The 23,262-nt window shown below is 42.3% G+C and overlaps 1 protein-coding gene across 1 annotated transcript in view; it reads left to right on the top strand.

The window, feature by feature from the left end:
• Window positions 1-3,443: 3,443 nt before the first annotated feature.
• LOC106583522 (testis-expressed protein 264 homolog) overlaps window positions 3,444-23,262 on the top strand; it is an 83,201-nt gene continuing 63,382 nt past the window's right edge. The window contains exon 1 of the mRNA XM_014167803.2: window positions 3,444-3,955. Coding sequence (XP_014023278.1) covers window positions 3,701-3,955 — 255 coding nt within the window. The 5' untranslated portion in view covers window positions 3,444-3,700. The remainder of the gene's footprint in view (window positions 3,956-23,262) is intronic.

Below are 23,262 nucleotides of genomic sequence, written 5' to 3'. Positions count from 1 at the left end.
TGTGGAACAATTCTAAAACTATATAATGAATATATAATGAATATATATATATATATATATAGTTAATCTATAGTTCCAGAAAATGATGTCATGGCTTTGGAAGCTTCTGATAGTCTAATTGACATCATTTGAGTCAATTGGAGGTGTACCTGTGGATGTATTTCAAGGCCTATATTCAAACTCGGTGCTGTCACGTCCTGACCAGTGAAAAGGGTCATTTGCCATAGTAGAATGGTCAGGGCGTGGCAGGGGGGTTGTTTTGTGTGTTTTGGGGTATTTTGGTTCTAGGGGAATTTGTTCTAGTTTTCTATTTCTATATTTGGTTTTCCATGTTTGGCCGAGAATGGTTTCCAATCAGAGGCAGGTGTCTTTCGTTGTCTCTGATTGGAAGCCATACTTAGGCAGCCTGTTTTCCTTTGGGTTTTGTGGGTGGTTATTTTCCGTTTAGTTGTTGTACCTGATGAAACTGTTGGTCCTTTGTTATTTTTGTAAAGTGTTATTCATTAAAGATTTAAGAATGAGCACTATTCACGCTGCGCCTTGGTCTATTCAACAAGACGCATGTGACAGGTGCCTCTTTTGCTTGACATCATGCGAAAATCAAAAGATATCAGCCAAGACCTCAGAAAAATAATTGTAGACCACAAGTCTGGTTCATCCTTGGGAGCAATTTCCAAATGACTGAAGGTACCACGTTCATCTGTACAAACAATAGTATGCAAGTATAAACACCATACCGCTCAGGAAGAAGACGCGTTGTCTCCTAGAGATGAACATACTTTGGTGCGAAAAGTGCAAATCAATCTCAGAACAACAGCAAGGACCTTGTGAAGATGCTGGAGGAAACAGGTACAAAAGTATCTATATCCACAGTAAAACGAGTCCTATATCGACATAACCTGAAAGGACGCTCAGCAAGGAAGAAGCCACTGCTCCAAAACCGCCATAAAAAAAGCCAGACTACGGTTTGCAACTGCATATGGGGACAAAGATCGTACTTTTTGTAGAAATGTCCTCTGGTCTGATGAAACAAAAATAGAACTGTTTGGCCATAATGACCATCGTTATGTTTGGACGAAAAAGGGGTAGGCTTGCAAGCCGAAGAACACCATCCCAACCGTGAAGCACAGGGGTGGTAGCATCATGTTGTGGGGGTGCTTTGCTGCAGGAGGGACTGGTGCACTTCACAGAATAGATGGCATCATGAGGCAGTGAAATTATGTGGATATATTGAAGCAACATCTCAAGTCATCAGTCAGGAAGTTAAAGCTTGGTCGCAAATGGGTCTTCCAACTGGACAATGACCCCAAGCATACTTCCAAAGTTGTGGCAAAATGACTTAAGGACAACAAAGTCAAGGTATTGGAGTGGCCCTCACAAAGCTGGGTCAAACATGTTGGGTACACTTCTGATCCACTGGGAATGTGATGAAAGAAATAAAAGCTGAAATAAATCATTCTCTACTATTATTCTGACATTTCACATTCTTAAAATAAAGTGGTGATCCTAACTGACCTAAGACAGTGTAACGACGGTCGTCAGGAATGGACCAAGGCGCAGCGGGTTGAGTGCTCATAATACATTTTTTAATGAAAACACTTATACAAACAAAACAAAACGATGGACGACGAATACAGACTTGAAGGCAAACAACAGCAATTCAAGTGACAACCTCCCACAAATGACAAACACACCCTAATATATAGGACTCTCAATCAAAGGCAACTAGACAACACCTGCCTTCAATTGAGAGTCCACACCCCAATTAATTAAACATAGAAACAGACTAACTAGAAAGAACATAGACTAACAGAGCAGTGACCAAAAAACCCCGGAATACATAAATCAACTACCCTCTACATAATACACACACCCCAAACCACATAAACCAAATACCCTCTGCCACGTCCTGACCAGCCTACACTAACAAAATAACCCTCATACTGGTCAGAACGTGACAGACAGGGAATTTTTACTAGAATTACATGTCAGGAATTGTGAAAAACTGAGTTTAAATGTATTTGGCTAAGGTGTATGCAAACTTCCAACTTCAGCTGCATATAGATAGGTGTGTGCCTTTCCAAATCATGTCCAATCAATTACATTTACCACAGGTGGACTCCAATCAAATTGTAGAAACTTCTCAAGGATATTCAATGGAAACAGTGCGCACCTAAGTTCAATTTCGAGTCTCAGAGCAAAGGGTCTGAATACTAATGTAAATAAGGTATTTCTGTTTTAGTTTTGATAAGTGCGCAAACCTTGAAAAAAACTGTTTTCGCTTTCTCATTATCGAGTATTGTGTGTAGATTGCTGAGAAAAAAATTATATTTGATCAATTTTAGAATAAGGCTGTAATGTAACAAAATGTGGAAAAAGTAAAGGGATCTGAATACGAAGGCACTGTACAGTACAGTACTGTAAAGTAGACTAGAGTTTAGTGCAGTACAGTAGAGCACACTATAGTAGAGTAGAGTATAATTGACTGTATAGCACTTTACTGAACTCCACTGGACGTTACTGTATTGAACTAAACTGTACTGTACTGATCTCTACTCCACTATGCTCTACTGTGCTGTACTGTGATGTCCAAACTTGTGAAACATGTAGGTCTATGATTGGTACAGATTTGGTCCGGTCTGGAACAACCACATTTGATCTTGTTTGGAGGCGAAGCTCATTAGAATAATAGCCAGTGTGTAGAATAATACCCAAACATGCAAAGGAGGATATTACATTTTTCTACCTACTCAGGATACATCACCATGAAGAGAATAACATTCATAATTATGCATTTCTGTCCTATAGATCAGGGACCCATGATGTCATCTTGTTACTATCATACTATTACCAGGTGTTAATCCATTTCACTTACTGTATTTCAATAACCAAAATAGATTTTTTCATCATAGCTGACACCCCATTCTTTCTGCAGACACGTTTTGGAAAACGTGGTTCACATAAAAACTGAGGGAGATTTTACAGTTATTCTGATACCAAACTTTACATCTACACATCTGTTCTTCGAGTATATGTGTTTTTGTAAAATGTTCTGTGGAAGTTGTTAAAAGCAGTCCTTGTGCATATATTTATACGGTTTATTTAACTTTGCAAACAATGTTTTTTGTTTTTCATTCCGTTATCACAGAATTGCCCAGCAACAACTTCAATGAGGAGGATTTGTTGACCTCTGGTGGCGTCTCCCGCAGCAAATCGTATAATTGATTGGAACAAGATAAAAAGATAAAGGGGTGTTTACTAGATTAACCGATTTTCTACAACACCCAATTTTAGTCGTTGGGATATTTTTTGTATTTGAAATGACATTGATATATGTGTTTGGTTTATAAAAGTCTGTAGCTACAATTTATATGACTGATATATTGCATAGCAATGGTCGTGGAATAAAACGATACCTCACTTTCGTTTCCACAGATGGTGCATCCCAGGAAGTTGTTTTCAACTGGTCCTTCTTGTTTAGGGAAATTAATCTGTATTCGAACGGAACCGTTGTTCATACCGTTTTGTGAGAGTTGTTATCAATTTAACGGACGTTTTAACTGAAAGTCGTTGTGGCTTTAGTTGGCTTTTAAGCCAGCTAGTTAGCTACCAACATAAATCAATTCCCGATTGTGTTTCAGCAAATCGCAAAGGCTGAAAAGGTTTCAACAACCAAAGCTACATTCTAGGACCCTACATCATGTCAGAATGGTTAATGTTGTGTTTGATTTTCGTCTTCTTGTTGAGTCTTGTGACAATAGTAGGGTACGTTCTGTACTCGGGACTGTTGTCAGAAATACACATCCGGACTGGTTCTCCTCCAATCAAGAACATCACAATCGCCTACAAGTTCAAACAGGGACCATATAAAGAGTGTGGACAACTTTTTACTGAGAGTTGCAGCATTGGACGCAATCTGTCTAGTATTGGAGTGTTCTACGATGATCCTAAAAAGGTAAACTAGCTAGCTATAGAACACAACCCCCTGCCTGCGCAGTGTTAGCCAACTTCCTGTGCACACATGCATCATTACTAGAAATCAGATTTTAGGCCTACTTATCAGCCCGTATTTAGTTATGACAGTATACTCATAGTGATATGCATACTACATAAATCCATTTTCTACGAATTGGTATATTTGTCATAAGAATAACAGGCTATTATCAGGCCTATGTCTGACAGTACTGAAGCCCATTGCTCTCTAGCTGACATCATAAAGGCTGGCTGGCATGCACTGCTAGATGGCCACGGTCTGTAATTACTGTGTTCAGGGGTGTTGAAGATGTTAGGGATGCCATTTTATCCAAAGTGACATACAACTGTGAGTAGTAGCCTACATTATTGTATAGGTGGCTGCAGTGGGCCCCAGGTGGCCCCTGTAATCTAAAATAAATTACGTTTCACGAGTCTCAGTTGGTCATGCAACATGGTTGAGTTTGAACCTCGTATTGTAGGTAGGACCTATTACTAGAAGGCTACAGTTTCTGTGAGCTTACCTAGCTCTGACTCAAGGATTTAGTCTTGTCTGATTAATCAGGCTATAATGCACAATTAATTGACATACTATGCAGCCTGACACGTTTGAGTTCAACATTATGTTCCTTTCATGCCAGAATGTTGAATAAAATTACATTTAAACTTACTCTACCGATTGTTTGTGCGGTTTGTCTTTCACCCACTTGAAATTTGAGCCAAAATATCCACAGGAAATGATTGTTTACCCAACTTTTTAGAGAGCTGGTAGGTTTGCCACTGCCAGCTGAATGTAAGCAACGTTCAGTCTGTGGTGTGGTTTGGTTACACTTGGTTATTGTTTATTGTGCAAGTGTTTACGTTGCAGTAAAATACACAACACAAAATCAAGCTGACAGAACCATACCTACCAGCTCTCAAAAAATTTGGGTAAACGATCATTTCCTGTGGATATTTGTAAAAACACTATTTTATTAAACCTTCTACTTTGCAAGGAACATTTAGGCTTTAACAATTTTTCACTCAAATGTGTCAGGCTGTATATACCAATGAATTATATATTACAGCCTGATTAATCAGACCAAATTTGAAGCATTCAGTTTGACAGACTACAACCTATTGGTGTATTGCAGCCACCTACTGTTTGGGATTTTTTTATGAACTCAATCAAAAACCATCCCACTTCTTCAGTCAGTTCAATCACATCCCTACACAGGCTCAGGGGCCTGTGAGGACGTAGCATTAATCGATTCCTTATAATGCCTCTGTTGTAAAAAAAAAAAAACTTAAAGCCGCACTCAAAGCTATGCCTGTTTTCTCAGATTTTCTCTGTTTGCACTGTGCAGTTGATAACCAATGCAATAAACGCTACAAAGTTCACCTTCTTAACATGCAACATGTCAGGATCCTTCTGTTGACAAGGAATATTCACTGCTGTCTCTACTCCTACTACCATTATTTCCTCAACGTCACTCCTTTCTCCCACTCTTCTCACCGCCTTCAGATAGTAGACATTATTCTTCCCACCTGTGTCTCCTTCACCCTAACAGGGCATTTAAAGAATTCGGGTGCATGTTCACCACCACAATTGCAGTATTTAGTCTCAGCTTGCATACGATACTCCTGCCCTCTACATACACTTGACATATTTTCAGCTTGAGGTGGTGATTCGTCATCCACAGACATATCAGTGTGGATGACGAATCACCACCTCAAGCTGAACCTCGGCAAGACGGAGCTGCTCTTCCTCCCGGGAAAGGACTGCCCGTTCCATGATCTCGCCATCACGGTTGACAACTCCCTTGTGTCCTCCTCCCAGAGTGCTAAGAACCTTGGCGTGATCCTGGACAACACCCTGTCGTTCTCCACTAACATCAAGGCGGTGACCCGATCCTGTAGGTTCATGCTCTACAACATTCGCAGAGTACGACCCTGCCTCACACAGGAAGCGGCGCAGGTCCTAATCCAGGCACTTGTCATCTCCCGTCTGGATTACTGCAACTCGCTGTTGGCTGGGCTCCCTGCCTGTGCCATTAAACCCCTACAACTCATCCAGAACGCCGCAGCCCGTCTGGTGTTCAACCTTCCCAAGTTCTCTCACGTCACCCCGCTCCTCCGCTCTCTCCACTGGCTTCCAGTTGAAGCTCGCATCCGCTATAAGACCATGGTGCTTGCCTACGGAGCTGTGAGGGGAACGGCACCTCCATACCTTCAGGCTCTGATCAGGCCCTACACCCAAACAAGGGCACTGCGTTCATCCACCTCTGGCCTGCTGGCCCCCCTACCTCTGAGGAAGCACAGTTCCCGCTCAGCCCAGTCAAAACTGTTTGCTGCTCTGGCACCCCAATGGTGGAACAAGCTCCCTCACGACGCCAGGACAGCGGAGTCAATCACCACCTTCCGGAGACACCTGAAACCCCACCTCTTTAAGGAATACCTGGGATAGGATAAAGTAATCCTTCTAACCCCCCCCCCCCCCCCCCCTTAAAAGATTTAGATGCATTATTGTAAAGTGGTTGTTCCACTGGATATCATAAGGTGAATGCACCAATTTGTAAGTCACTCTGGATAAGAGCGTCTGCTAAATGACTTAAATGTAAATGTAATGTAAATATATTACCAAATCATTTGCAATTATCACACTGCATGGGTTTGGGAAGGAAAGCTCTTAAAGTAGGAATCATCAACTAGATTCAGTCGCGGGCCAATTTTCTTCTTGTCCAACGCATCCATGATTTTCATATAGACTTCAAACGGATCTCCGAGGTAACTCCATCGATCCAAAACCCTCACTCCGTCCAAAAAAGAATCAGAACTAGGCTTGGATTTACTAAATCCCACAACCACATTACTTCTCTTATTTCAGTTTGTGTTTGCAACTGTAATCCTTCTCACTCTCATCTCCATTCGACACACCATCTGATTCAAACAGAAAATCCGCTCTATAGAGGCCGGTGTACGAGATATCTGAAGAGAATAAGTCAGAGAGTTGTTAAATCGCCTCTACCCTCCGTTCTAATGGTCTACGTGCAATCACTGGAGAATAAACAGGATGAGCTCTGTTCGAGACTATCTTATCAATGTGATCTGAAGAACTGTAATATCCTATGTTTCTCTGAGTCATAGGTGAACAAGGACTTAGTTAATATAAATCTAGCTGGTCTTTCTATACATCAGCAGGACAGAACGGCTCCGTCGGGGAAGCTGAGATGAGGGGGTGTGTGTATCTTTATTAACAACAACTGGTGTCCGATCTCTAATATTAAGGAAGTCTTGGGGTTCTGCTCGCCTAAGTTAGAATACCTCATGATACGCTAGCTGTATACCATACCAATTACAAAGAGATTTCATCTATATATTTCGTAGCTGTCTATTTACTACCACAAACCGGTGCTGGCACTAAGACCACATTCAACAAGCTGTATAGGGCCTTAAGCAAACAAGAAAATGCTCACCCAGAGGCTGTGCACCTAGTGACCGGTGACTTTAATACAGGAAAATTGAAATCCGTTTTACCTAATTTCTACCAGGAACTAAGGGTGAAAAATCTGTAGATCACCCTCCACTGAAAGGTTGCTGGATCGAATCCCCGAGCTGATAAGGTAACAATCTGTCGTTCTGCTCCTGAGCAAGGCAGTTAACCCACTGTTCCCCAGGCGCCGAAGACGTGGATGTTGATTATGGCAGCCCCCTGCACCTCTCTGATTCAGAGCGGTTGGGTTAAATGCAGAAGACACATTTCAGTTGAAGGCATTCAGTTGTACAACTGACTAGGTATCCCCCTTTCCCTTTCCCCATTTGGCAAATCTGACCATAACTCAATCCTGATTCCTTCTTACAAGAAAAAACTCAAACAGGAAGTACCAGTGACGCACTCAATATGGAAGTGGTCTGATGAAGCGGATGCTAAGCTACAGGTCTGTTTCACTAGCACAGACAGAATATGTTCTGGGATTCATCCAATGGCATTGAGTTTACCACATCAGTCACCGGCTTTATAAATAATTGCATCGATGCACATATCCCAACCAGAAGCCATGGATTACTGGCAACATCTGCACCGAGCTAAAGGCTAGAGCTTTCAAGGAGCGGGACACTAATCCGGAAACTTATAAGAAATCCTGCTATGCCCTCCGACGAACCATCAAACAGGAAAAGCATCAATACAGGACCAAGATCGAATCCTACTACACAGACTCTGATGCTCGTCGGATGTGGCATGACTTGCAAACTATTACTGATTACAAAGGGAAATCCAGCCCGAGCTGTCCAGTGTTGGTAGCCTACCAGATGAGCTAAATACCTTCTATGCGCGCTTCGAAGGCTAGCAAACACTGAACTATGCATGAGAACACCAGCTGTTTCAGACGACTGTGTGATCACGCTCTCCGTAGCCAATGTGAGTAAGCCCTTTAAACAGGTTAACAATCAGAAGGCCGCAGTGCCAGACAATCAGGACGCGTACTCGGAGCATGTGCTGACCAGCTGGCAAGTGTCTTCTCTGACATTTTCAAACTCTCCCTGACCTAGTCAGTAATACGTACATGTTTCAAGCAGACCACCATAGTCCCTGTGCCCAAGAACGCCAAGGTAACCTGTCTAATTGACTATTGCCCCATAGTACTCACATCTGTAGCATGAATTGCTTTGAAAGGCTGGTCATGGCTCTCATCAAAAAGCTCATCCCAGACACCCTGAAACTACTCCAATTTGCATACCACCCCTACAGATCCACAGATGACACAGTCTCTATTGCACTCCACACTGCCATTTCCCACCTGGACAAAAGGAACACCTACGTGAGAATACTGTTCATTGACTACAGCTCAGCATTCAACACCATAGTGCCCTCCAAGCTCATCACTAAGCTAAGGGCCCTGGGCTTAAACACCTTCAGAAAATATTCATACTCCTTGACTTATTCCACATTTTGTGTACAGCCTGAATTAAAAATGGATTACATTGTAGTTTTTCTCACCCATCTATACACAATAACCCTTAATGATAAAGTAAAAAATGTATAGAAAATGAAATACAAAAATATCTTATTTACACAAGTATTCACACCCCTGACTCAATAATTTGTAGAAGCATCTTTGGCAGCAATTACAGCTGTGAGTCTTTCTGGGTAAGTCTCTAAGAGCTTTCCACACCTGGATTGTGCAACATTTGCCTATTATTTTCAAAATTCTTCAAGCTCTGTAGAATTGGTGGTTGATCATTGCTAGACAACCATTTAAGTCTTGCCATAGATTGTCAAATAGATTTAAGTCACAACTCTAACTCTGCCTCTCAGGGCCATCACTGTCTTCTTGGTAAGCAACTCCAGTGTAGATTTAGCCTTGTGTTTCAGGTTATTGTCCTGCTGAAAGGTGAATTCAGCACCCAGTGTCTGGTGGAAAGCAGACGGAACAGGGTTTTCCTGTGCTTAGCTCCATTACATTTTATTTTGAAAAAATCCCCAGTCCTTAACGATTACAAGCATACCCATAACATGATGCAGTCACCACTATGCTTGAAAAAATGGAGCGCGGACCCAAATATAACACTTTGTGTTCCGGACAAAAAGTGAAGTGCTTTGCCACATTTCTTTTGTTATTACTTTAGTGCCTTTTGGAATATTTTGTATTCTGTACAGACTTTCTTCTATTCATTCTGTCAATTAGGTTAGATGTAGAGTAACTGTTTCAAAGTCACCATTGGTGAGATCCCTGAGTGGTTTCTTTCCTCTACAGCAGCTGAGTTGGGAAGGATGCCTGTATCTCTGTAGTGACTGGGTGTATTGATACACCATCCAAAGTGTAATTAATATGTCTGCTTTTTAAAAATGTTTACACATCTACCAATATGTGCCCTTCTTTGAGAGACATTGGAAAACTTCCCTGGTATTTGTGGTTGAATCTGTGTTTGAAATTCACTGCTCGACTAGAGACCTTACAGAGAATTGTATGTGTGGGGTACAGAGATTAGGTAGTCATTCAAAAATCAGGTTAAACACTATTATTGCACACAGGGTGAGTCCATGCAACTTATTATGTGACTGTTAATCCAATTTTTATTTATGCTTGCCATAACAAAGGGGTTGAATACTTGACTCAAGACATTGTGTGTAGGCCAGTGACAATCCTTTTTTCTTTTTAAATACATTTTAAATTCAGGCTGTAACACAACAAAATGTGTAATAAGTCAAGGGGTATGAATACTTTCTGAAGGCACTGTACCTCTGCAACTGGATCCTGGAATTCCTGACGTGCCGCCTCATGGTGGTGAGGGTAGGCAACAACACATCAGTCACGCTGACCCTCAACACGGGGGCACCTCAGAGGTGCGTGCTTAGTCCCCTCCTGTACTCCCTCTTCACCCACGACTCCAATACCATCATTACGTTTTCAGACAACACAACGGTGGTAGGCCTGATCACCGACGACGATGAAACTACAGGCACGAGGTCAGAGACCTGGCAGTGTGGTGCCAGTAAAACAACATCTCCGTCAACGTCAGCAAGACAGTGTAGCTTATCATGGACTTCAGGAAACAGGGGGCCGAGAATGCCTTCATCCACATCGAGAGGGCTGTTGTGGAGCAGGTCGAGAGCTTCAAATTTCTCGGTGTCCACATCACTAAGGAACTTTCATGATCCACACACATGACACACATGAAGAGGGTATGACAATGCCTCTTACCCTTCAGGAGGCTAAAATATTTGTCATGGGCCCTCAGATCCTCAACAAGTTCTACAGCTGCACCATTGAGATGATCTTGACTGGCTGCATCACCGCTTGATATGCTTGGCATCTGACTGCAAGGCGCTACAGAGGGTAGTGAGAATTTTGACTTGGTCTATACCAGGAGAACGCTACCTGCCCAAATGCATAGTGCCAACTGTAAAGTTTGGTGGAGGCGAAATAATGGTCTGGGCCTGTTTGTCCCCTTAGTTTCAGTGAAGGGAAATCTTAACACAAATGAATACAATTACATTACATTCAGCGATTCTGTGCTTTCAACTTTGTGGCAACAGTTTGGGGATGGCCCTTCCCTGTTTTGGCATGACAATACCCCTATGCATAAAGCGTGGTCCATACAGAAATGGTTTGTTGAGATCGGTGTGGAAGAACTTGACTGGCATGCACAGAGCCCTGACCTCAACTCCATCGAACACCTTTGGGATGAATTGGAGCCAGGCCTAATTGACCAACATCAGTGCCTGACCTCACTAATGCTCTTGTGGTTGAATGGAAGAAAATCCCCTCAACAATGTTCCAACATCTAGTGGAAACCCTTCCCAGAAGATATAGCCAAGATATTGTTACTCATTGTGTATTTATTCCTTGTGTTATTATGTTTCCATTATTCTTCGTGTTATTATTTTTCCATTATTCCTCGTGTTATTTTTTTTCAAATGTTCTACTATTTCTATATTATTTTTTTGCGTTGTTCGCAAGGGCCCATAAGTAAACATTTCACTGTTAGTCTACACCTGTTGTTTACGAAACATGTGAGAAAGAAGATTTGATTTGACTTCTGTGGCTTCAATGAGAGGGGGCAGTCATTCTCCCCTGGTATTTCCAGATTGGATTTGTAATTTACTCCATTATCCACTAGATGGCGATAATGGTATCAGAAAGAACCCAGTGCTATTTGGAAGTGGTGGGGTGGAATATGATAGCATACACATTACCTTCAGGAGGAATTACCACATCAATATTGGATTCGTCTCGTTTGTATATAATTAGCTTATCGTGTGTTAAAAAATATGGATGTTGTTTCCCAGGGTATCCATTCTATACCCAAACATGTAACCAGAAATATGGTCGATAGACCTACTACCTTGAACCAAAGGTCAGCATATTGTGTTGTATGCAGAAGTTGAAAGTGTTGGTCATTTGAATGATGTGTGTTTTTGTCAGGGGGTATCCATGACTATGTTAACACAGCTTCTGTCCCCTATATGGTTTTGGGGGATGTATACTTTGAATCCCCCTATGCCTGATCCCTAGACCTGTGCTCTCAGGACTTCAGGCCAAGGGGCTAGCCTCTAAACATGGTTCCCCCTCTCTGGTCATGTGAATGAGGGTAGCCCATTGTAGTCCCGCTTGTTACTCTTCCATCCACTCTGCTGCCCCCTCTCCAGTCTTTCTCTTCCCACCCCGCTGCAGTGTCAACACCATCCACTAACCTGCTGGGTGTCTCTGTGACACTGTTTTCTCCAGCCTCCTGCTGGTCCCTGTGTGAAGACTGAACTTCCGTTACCCCATGGGTAAATCCATTTCATTTCTATCACTTTCTGACAACACCCCTTTTGATTTGAACGAAACCTTCCATACATTTTTGCCCAATGTAGAAGTGGTCAGAAAGTGACTTTTGGACCTGAATGCCAAAACATTGAAGAGATAAAGGTGCTCAAAGTTGACCTATTTTACACACCCCACCATACCATTAGACATGTCTTCATCACTGGAAAATATAAACATTTGAGATTGATATCTTTTAAAAGCTTACAAATAGGATTGTCAAACTATTTCAAAATGTCTTGAAAAAAAGTGTATTTAATGTTTTACCTTAAACATAAATGATCTAAAAATGCCTCCATTAGTTTTTTTTCTTCATATTGACATTTGTTGTAGCTTAGACCCTATTCTACATCATCTGAGGTTTGTGTTGTGCCCGCTATCGGTTGAGACACATCATGCCCTTGAATACATTGTGGATGTCATGTTTTAGCTCATAAATGTACTAAAATGGGACTTTCAAATCGTACCACAGAGATGTTTGGAGTTCCACACATCATAGAATGTTGACTTGAATGGGAATATCTGTTGTTTTAAATTATGCTGTCAATTCTCCATAGGAAATCATAGAAATATAGGTAATAGAAAAACATTTAAGTTGTCATTCGATGGTGGGTGGACCGGCGGCCATCTTTGGTAGTAATTCGATTAAAAAAATTTAAAAATCTTAAATTCCAATTTCAATGGTGTACCAGCTAAATTGCAGTGATCTGAAGGGATAGGTCCATTCTATGAAATCTATTTCTATGATTGAAATGACACCCAGCCTGTATTCAAGAGCAGTTTGTGTCTTAACCGATGGTGGGCACAACACAAAAACCTCAGATGTGAAATAGGGTCTAATCTACAACATATCAGAATATGAAAAAAATCGGAGTTTACGCATTTTTAGATAATTGATGTTAAAAAAGAAATTATGAAATAGTTTGACAACCCTGTTTTGTAAGATTTTAAATTATAACTCAACTGTTTTATCTTTTCCATTGATGAAAACATGGATGTCTCATGGTATGGTGGGGTATGCAAAATGGGTAAACTTTAAGCACCTTTTTCTCTGGAATGTTTTGGCATTCAGGGGAAAAAAGTCACTTTCTGACCACTTTTTCAATGGGCAAACATGTAGAGAAAGTTTTTAAATCGAAAGAGATGTGTTCAAACAGTGATTGAATTCAAATCATTTTTACTCCCTATCTCTCTCGCTCTCTCCCCTCTCTCTCCTTCTCCCCCACCTCTCTCTGTCTTTCTCCCCCCCACGCCCCCCTCTGGTCCTCTGCTCTGGAGTCCACAATAGATTGGCAATGGTAGCCTCTGACTGCTCAGCATACTGTACTTCTGTCCATCCCCACTCACAATACTTTCAGATTACCTAATGAATTTGTTCACCATTCTCTTTATAGGACTGCTATTTGGTTCCATGCCTCTCCTCTCCATCTCATTGGCTAATACTATGAGCTGGAGTTACAAGAGCAATAACTGTACCCTTCTCGTTATCTGAGCCTGATTCATACCCACAGCAACCTTATGGAATGTTAGCTACCAGAGTTGAATGACTCTTCCCAGCTCTGCTTCCAATCCCCCTTTGTGACACCGACACCCATCTGCTTTTTCCCAAGCCCGCAATTAGCAATGGACAAGTCCTGATGTAAGTTTGGCTAGGCCTAATTGGCGTAATGATCTCAGCTCGTTTGTTAAAACCCCGGGATGTTATCTGTTCCCAAGGTCAGAAGCCCTCAGTGCTTTGGGCTCCCTGGAGGGAGGGTAGGGTGACGGGCAGAAAAACAGAGGCGTTGTTCTAAGTGGGACCCTATTTCCTGTATAGTACATTACCTTTGACCAGGGCCCATAGGGATTAGGGTGCCATTTTGAACACAGTCAGAGTTGGAATAGTGTTTTCTACTCAGAGAAAGGCTATTGGTTTTGTATGGAATGGGGAGTTTAAATTGACAAAAGCACAACTGTCAGAGGAGAGGTTGGTTTTCAGTTAAGTGTGGCTTCTATTTTCCTCCATCGTATATATCCTCATATTTTTTACAAGTCTAAAGTCTTCTCTTTTTAAATCACTTCCTCTGTGGAAACAAAAGACTCAGAGAGAAAGGGCTCGAGGTGGTCCTGAGATGGTTTGCATAAATACAGGGCTGTGGAGCAACTGTTCTATTCTTCCTATCCTATCCTTCCCTTCAAACAGCTGACATCACCAGGCGTAAAGTCTGTCTCATCTCGCTCTCCTCTTTTCCACAGCCTCTCCTCCTCTCTCGACATAGTTCAAAGGCTGAGGTTTTTCTCACTCTCCTAGTCTGCCCACCACTACCCCCCCCTCTCTCGGAAGCGCTCCACTCGTTTCTCTGTCCCTCTCTTAAATACATCTAAAGCCAAAAGCATTGTATTTGGTTCAAAACATTCTCTAAGACCTAAACCTCAACTGGAGTTGTACATAAAGGGTGTCATTGAACAAGTTGAAGAAGCTGAACTCCTAGGAGTAACATTGGATGGTCAATTATCATGTTCAAGTCATAGTGACAAAGTTGTTATGAAGATGCAGAGAGGTACAGTTGAAGTCAGAAATTTACATACACTTAGGTTGGAGTCATTAAAACTCGTTTTTCAACCACTCCACACATTTCTTGTTAGCAAACTATAGTTTTGGCAAGTCAGTTAGGACAACTACTTTGTGCATGACAAAAATAATTTTTCCAACAATTGTTTACAGACAGATTATTTCATTTATAACTCACTGTATCACAATTCCAGTGGGTCAGAAGTTTACATACACTAAGTTGACTGTGCCTTTAAACAGCTTGGAAAATTCCAGAAAATTATGTCATGGCTTTAGAAGCTTCTGATAGGCTAATTGACATCATTTGAGTCAATTGGAGGTGTACCTGTGGATGTATTTCAAGGCCTACCTTCAAACTCAATGCCTCTTTGCTTGACATCATGGGAAAATCAAAAGAAATCAGCCAAGACCTCAGAGAAAAATAATTGTAGACCTCCACAAGTCCGGTTCATCCTTGGGAGCAACTTCCAAACGCCTGAAGGCACCACGTTCATCTGTACAAACAATAGTATGCAAGTATAAACACCATGGGACCATGCAGCTGCCATGCCGCTCAGGAAGGAGACACGTTCTGTCTCCTAGAGATGAATGTACTTTTGTGCGAAAAGTGCAAATCAATCCCAGAACAACAGCAAAGGACCTTGTGAAGATTCTGGAGGAAACGGGTACAAAAGTATCTATATCCATAGTAAAACGAGTCCTATATCGACATAACCTGAAAGGCCACTCAGCAAGGAAGAAGCCACTACTCAAAAATAAATTTGTAGAGTGGTTGAAAAACTAGTTTTAATGACTCCAACCTAAGTGTATGTAAACTTCCGACTTCAAATGTATGTAAGAATATGAATATGTACTGTATATATGAATAGTGTGTAAATAGTATTATTGTTGTCTCTGTTTTTGCTATATATTAACTGTTTAATTTATTTTTTATGTAGTGTAATATCTCACAGTGGCAAGAAAAAGTATGTGAACTCTTTGGAAATGCCTGGATTTCTGCATAAATTGGTCATAAAAGTTGATCTGATCTTCATCTAAGTCACAATAATATATAAACACTGTGCTTAACCAAATGTTTTCTCGAGTTGCGGATCAGACCTACACAGCAGTCAGGAGGAATTTTGGACCATTCCTCTGTACTAAACTGTTTCAGTTCAGCAATATTCTTGGCATTTCTGGTGTGAACTGCTCTCATGAGGTCATGCCACAGCATCTCAATCGGGTTGAGGTCAGGACTCTGACTGGGCCACTCCAGAAGGCGTATTTTATTCTGTTGAAGCCATTCTGTTGTTGATTTACCTCTGTGTTTTGGGTCGTTGTCCTGTTGCATCACCCAACTTCTTTTGAGCTTCAATTGGTGGACAGATAACCTAACGCTCTCCTGCAAAATGTCTTGATAATCTTGGGAATTCATTTTTCCATCGATGATAGCAAGCTGTCCAGGCCCTGAAGTAGCAAAGCAGTCCCTCCACCATACTTTACAGTCAGGATGAGGTTTTGATGTTGGTGCGCTATGCCATTTCTCCACACATAGTGTTGTGTCTTTCTTCCAAACAACTCAAATCAATATTTTTGCCAGTAGCGCTGTGGAACATCCAGGTTCACTTTTGCAAACTTCAGATGTGCAGCAATGTTTTTTTTGGACAACAGTGGATTCTTCTGTGGTGTCCTCCCATGAACACCATTCTTGTTTTACGTATCGTAGACTCGTCAACAGAGATGTTAGCATGTTCCAGAGATTTCTGTAAGTCTTTAGCTGACACTCTAGGATTCTTCTTAACCTCATTGAGCATTCTGCGCTGTGCTCTTGCAGTCAGCTTTGCAGGACGGCCACTCCTAGGGAGAGTAGCAACAGTGCTGAACTTTGTCTATTTATAGACAATTTGTCTTACCGTGGACTGATGAACATCAAGGCTTTTATAGATACTTTTGTAACCCTTTCCAGCTTTATGCAAGTCAACAATTCTTAATCTTAGGTCTTCTGAGATCTCTTTTGTTTGAGGCATGGTTCACATCAGGCAACGCTTCTTGTGAATAGCAAACTCAAATTTTGTGAGTTTTTTTTATAGGACAAGGCAGCTCTAACCAACATCTCCAACCTCGTCTCACTGATTGGATTCCAGGTCAGCTGACCCCTGACTCCAATTAGATTTTGGAGAAGTCATTAGCCTAGGGGTTCACATACTTTTTCCAATCTACACTGTGAATGTTTAAATGATCTATTCAATAGACAACAAAAATACAATCATTTGTGTTATTAGTTTAAGCACAGTGTTTGTATATTGTTGTGACTTAGATGAAGATCAGATCAAATTTGATGACCAATTTATGCAATAATCCAGGTAATTCCAAAGGGTTCACATACTTTTTCTTGCCACTGTATGTTGTTCTTTTCTATTACTGTTCTGTACTTTGTCATGTATTTGTATGTGCAGTAGCTAATGGGGATCCTAATAAATTTAGCTCTCTCGCTGACATCTGAGAGGTGTCCCAGATGAGCAAATGGAGACGACATGAACATTGCATTTTCTTTTCTAGTATTTCTCTATTTTCTTTCTCTCTGCATTGTTGGGAAGGACTCCTAAGTAAGCATTTAATTGTTAGTCCAAACCTGTTGTTTACGAGGCATGTGACAAATAACATTTGATTTGAGACTATGCTCCATTTTGAGATAAGGTTGCTGATCTCTCAGGGTCAGGGTTGGAGGTCTTTGTGACATAGGGATTGTCAAAGTGGGGTGCATTCGGAGGGAGATGGGGGCATGAGATGACAAATCTGTCTGTTCATTTGTGAGTCCTGTCCATATTATGTTGTGACAGTCACTCTTCCACAACAGGGTTGCAGTACATTGCAGGATGTGGGGCTCTTTGTTTGTGATGATTGACAGATCAAACTTAAACACTAGAGAAAGGGCTGGAGCAAAACACTGGTGGAGGTGACCCTCTGAGAGACGGAACATTCAGCCCTATCTTCAAGGTCCTTGACTGCTCCAGCCCTACCCCCTGACCACCCCACTACCCAGCCCCAGAATGCCCCCATTCATCTTGATGCCACGATTTATCAAAAGCCCTCACAGAGCACAGTCCCAAGTGGCTCCCTGAGACCAATTTATTAGTATTTTAGCACCAGTCTGAGCATGGCCCGAACATGAAAAAGCTAGCGCACCAGGAGGGGTATGCTGGAGAAGAGACAGAGAGTTGATGAGAAGGGGAGAGGATTGAAGAAATCGGAGGAGGAGAGGAGAAAAGAGAGGAAGAGTAGAGGGAGGGAGGGGAAGAGAATGAGAGGTGCTTCCTAAGTGGATGTGAAATGAAGAATACATGGGACTGCGTTCAAAGTTGTTTTTGAAGTCCATCAATCTCCCAGAGGGCTGAGCAGCAGGGTTTGTAGCTGCGCCTCTTTGTCCAGCGTGTCCCGCTGTGAACCTTGTGTTGGCTCCAATCCACAGGGGCCCCCCCGCTGTGACCAAAAACAAAATCGCTACAAAAATCCCATCAAATATCCAGGCCTCACTAAAGTTAGTTTTTTGAATCTCTATCGGCTATTTCTTCAGTCCTACACCATTTTGAGAGTATCAGAGTGATCTCTCTCCCCAGTTTTACAATGTCCAGGAAATGCCTTGTGCGTCATGACCTACCATTTCTATAGTAGCCTGTAGGCTTCTTGATAGACTTCAACTGGACAGTTTGAACTGAACACTTCTCCCCCTCTTTATGAAAGCTAGTGTAGAAGTTTTTATCTCACTGTATCCATCTTCCCTGGTGGAGACTTCCTATTGGGTGTGAGGGTGTGATGGCCTATGTGTTGTCTGGTCCCAGATCTGTACGGGGACTGGGCTAGGTGTAGGTTCCTCTCTCCAGCCCTGTGCTGACAGACTGGGTTAGGTGTAGTCTACTGTACAGCAGTGTATGTTCCTCTCCCCAGCCCTGCTGACAGTGATCATTAATTAGAGCAGTGTTAGTGGACAGTGGGACTCATTTGGGTCCCTGGCCTGTCACAGGCTGATGAAGAGTATCTCTGTATGGACTCTGCTGTTATCACCACCCCTTCCCTCACTGCCTCCTCCATCCCTCCTCTTCCCATCCCTCTCTCCTCTCCTCCTGCATCCCTCCTTGGGTCAGTCCAGATTTCTGCGATTCTGGTCTCGGATGGCACCATGTGGCGGTAGTTGTCCCGTCTCATCGCAGCAGGAGACCCAGGCGCCAGCTAGCCCTGCGTGTGTCCCAGGCCTTTGTGTAGTGCTACTGGGGGTTAGCAGAGACAGAGCTGCAGTGATGGGACTGCTTGTTAACCACACACTTTAGTCACAGAAGCCATCTACAGCCATGCTGAGAAAGCGGAGAGACACTGGCCCTTCTGCTGCTGACACTCCACAGGCTGAAATGGGCATGGGGGGTGAGTGTTAGCAGGAACCAGAGATGGAGAGTAGATGATGGTGGGTCTGTCTCAATCCACAAAGGATGCTGCCTTTGAATCAGGTCTCAAATGGGATTCCGTTTTCAGTTAAGCTATCTTCTGGTAAAATACTACCTGGGAAGGTACGTGCCTTTTGGAGATACGTAGGCAGTAGACGGCTGCATTTTGATTGCGATGCAATACTTTGAAGAGAAACGAGATGGGATCGATGCAGGCGCCAATACCGGTTGAGTCAAGAGTCTGGGGTGTGGTGAATCTGAAGTGTTTTAACAGTAGCCTACTTTTCAGTGCTGTGTAGTAGGTTATGGCTTGAGTGAGGAAAGAGCGTTGTCTCCCTGAGGCAAGGTGATTGGTACTCTACTTCAGCTGCCAGTGTTAAAGGAGACCTCTCAGACTCAGTCAAGATTACTAGAGCGAGATAGGGATGGCGATATGTCGTTTATTATAAAACTGGTTGTTTGGATCCTGGATGCTGATTGGTTGATATCAAGGAGTAGAGGTCTGAACATTTAAACGTTAAATCATGTAAACAAAATTGGGATCCTTAACGTTAAGAAAAATCCATAACCGAAAAACAATGTTTTATTCACTACGAAATCAAAACGTCAGTGCAGTTATCACAACATATTATTTTCAAATCAAATGTTATTGGTCACATACACATGGTTAGCAGATGTTAATGCGAATGTAGCGAAATGCTTGTGCTTCTAGTTCCAACCATGCAGTAATATCTAACAAGTAATCTAACAATTTCACAACAACCACCTTATACACACAAGTGTAAAGGAATTAATAAGAATATGTACATATAAATATATGGATGAGCGATGGCCGAACGGCATAGGCAACATGCAGTAGATGGTATAGAGTACAGTATATACATATGAGATGAGTAATGTAGGGTATGTAAACATTATATAAAGTGGCATTGTTTAAAGTGACTAGTAATACATTTATTACATCCAATTTTTTATTATTAAAGTGGCTAGAGATTTGAGTCAGTATGTTGGCAGCAGCCACTCAATGTTAGTGATGGCTGTTTAACAGTCTGATGGCCTTGAGATAGAGGCTGTTTTTCAGTCTCTTGGTCCCAGCTTTGATGCACCTGTACTGACCTCGCCTTCTGGATGATAGCGGGGTGAACAGGCAGTGGCTCGGGTGGTTGTTGTCCTTGATGACCTTTTTGGCCTTCCTGTGACAACGGGTGGTGTAGGTGTCCAGGAGGGCAGGTAGTTTGCCCCCGGTGAGCAGAGCAGTTGCCGTACCAGGTGGTGATGCATCCCGACAGGATGCTCTCGATTGTGCATCTGTAAAAGTTTGTGTTATAGCCTAACTAGATAATCGTAAAAAAGCAAGAGGACAAGTACATTAGAGTGTCTAGTTTGAGAAACAGATGCCTCACAAGTCCTCAACTGGCAGCGTCATTAAATAGTACCCGCAAAACACCAGCCTCAACGTCAACAGTGAAGAGGTGACTCCGAGATGCTGGCCTTCTAGGCAGAGTTCCTCTGTCCAGTGTCTGTGTTCTTTTGACCATCTTCATTTTTTATTTTTATTGGCCAGTCTGAGATATGGCTTTTTCACTGTTGACGTTGAGGCTGGTGTTTTGCGGGTACTATTTAATGAAGTTGCCAGTTGAGGACTTGGGAGGCATCTGTTTCTCAAGCTAGAGACTAATGTACTTGTCCTCTTGCTCAGTTGTGCACCGGGGCCTCCCACTCTTTCTATTCTGGTTATAGCCAGTTTGCGCTGTTCTGTGAAGGAAGTAGTACACAGCATTGTACGAGATCTTCAGTTTCTTGGTAATTTCTCACATGGAATAGCCTTCATTTCTCAGAACAAGAATAGACTCACGAGTTTCAGAAGAAAGTTCTTTGTTTCTGGCCATTTTGAGCCTGTAATCGAACCCACAAATGCTGATGCTCCAGATACTCAACTAGTCTAAAGAAGGTCAGTTTTATTGCTTCTTTAATCAGAACCACAGTTTTCAGCTGTTATAACATAATTGCAAAAGGGTTTTCTAATGATCAATTAGCCTTTTAAAATTATAAACTTGGATTAGCTAACACAATGTGCCATTGGAACACAGGAGTGATGGTTGCTGATATTGGGCCTCTGTACGCCTATGTAGATATTCCATAAAACATCAGCCGTTTCCAGCTACAATAGTTATTTACAACATTAACAATGGCTACACTGTATTTCTGATCAATTTGATGTTATTTTAATGGACAAAAATCTGCTTCTCTTTCAAAAACAAGGACATTTCTCAGTGACCCCAAACTTTTGTAGTTGTGTGTTTGAACTAAATGACTATCGCCCCGTAGCACTCACCTCTCATCATGAAGTGGTTTGAGAGTCTAGTCAAGGATCATATCACCTCCACCTTACCTGCCACCCTAGACCCTCTTTAATTTGCTTACCGCCCCAAAAGATCCACAGACGATGCAATCGCCACCACACTGCACACTGCCAGGTCCCATCTGGACAAGAGGCATACCTATGTAAGAATGCTGTTCATTGACTATAGCTCAGCATTCAACACCATAGTACCATCCAAGCTCATCATCAATCTCGATGCCCTGGGTTTGAACCCTGCCCTTTGCAACTGGGTCCTGGACTTCCTGACGGGTCGCCCCCAGGTGGTGAAGGTAAGAAACAACACCTACTCATGGCTGGTCCTCAACACTGGGGCCCAACAAGCGTACATGCTCAGCCCCCTCCTGTACTCCCTGTTCACCCATGACTGCGTGGCCAAGCATGCCTCAAACTCAATCATCAAGTTTGCAGACGACACAACAGTAGTAGGTTTGATTACCAACAACGATGAGACAGCCTACAGGGAGGATGTGAGGGCTCTGGGAGTGTGGTGCCAGGAAAATAACCTCTCACTCAACGTCAACAAAACAAAGGAGATGATTATGGACTTCAGGAAACAGCAGAGGGAGCACCCCCTTATCCACATCGATGGGACCACAGTGGAGAAGGTGGAAAGCAGGTGTTTTTACACCTGCATTGCTTGCTGTTTGGGGTTTTTGGCTGGGTTTCTATACAGCACTTTGTGACATCAGCTGATGTAAGAAGGGCTTTATAAATAAATTGGATTGAAATAAATTTGAAGTACCTTGGTGTACACATCACTGACAAACTGAAATGGTCCACCCACACAGACAGTGTGGTGAAGAAGGCATCAGCGCCTCTTCAACCTCAGGAGGCTAAAGAAATTGGACTTAACACCTAAAACCCTCACAAACTTTTACAGATGCACACTTGAGAGCATCCTGTTGGGCTGTATCACCGCCTGGTATGGCAACTGCACCGCCCACAACCAAAAAGCTCCCCAGAGGGTAGTGCGGTGTGTCCAACACATTACTGGGGGCAAACTTCCCGCCCTCCTGGACACCTGCAGCACCCTATGCCATAGGAAGTTCAAAAAGGACATCAACCACCCGAGCCACTGCCTGTTTACTCCACTATCATGCAGAAGGCGAGGTCAGTACAGGTGCAGTACAGGCATCTTCCTTTTGGTGTTTTTCAGAGTCAGTAGAAAGGCCTCTTTAGTGTCCTAAGTTTTCATAACTGTGACCTTAATTGCCTACCATCTGTAAGCTGTTCGTGTCTTAACGACCATTCCATAGGTGCATGTTCATTAATTGTTTATGGTTCATTGAACAAGCATGGGAAACAGTGTTTAAACCCTTTACAATGAAGATTTGTGAAGTTATTTATGAATTATCTTTGAAAGACAGGGTCCTGAAAAAGGGACGTCTCTTTTTTTGCTGAGTTTATATATACAGCTCTGGAAAAAATTAAGAGACCACTGCAAAATTATAATTTTCTCTGGTTTTTCTATTTATAGGTATGTCTTTGGGTAAAATTAACATTTTTATTTTATTCTATTAACTACTGACAACATTTCTCCCAAATTCCAAATATAAATATTGTCATTTAGAGCATTTATTTGCAGAAAATGACAACTGGTCAAAATGGCAAAATAAGATGCTGTGTTGTCAGACCTCGAATAATGCAAAG

The sequence above is a fragment of the Salmo salar genome, chromosome ssa22 (assembly GCF_905237065.1).
Source record: "Salmo salar chromosome ssa22, Ssal_v3.1, whole genome shotgun sequence".
NCBI lineage: Eukaryota > Metazoa > Chordata > Actinopteri > Salmoniformes > Salmonidae > Salmo > Salmo salar.
This window is presented reverse-complemented; position numbering and strand designations above follow the sequence as displayed.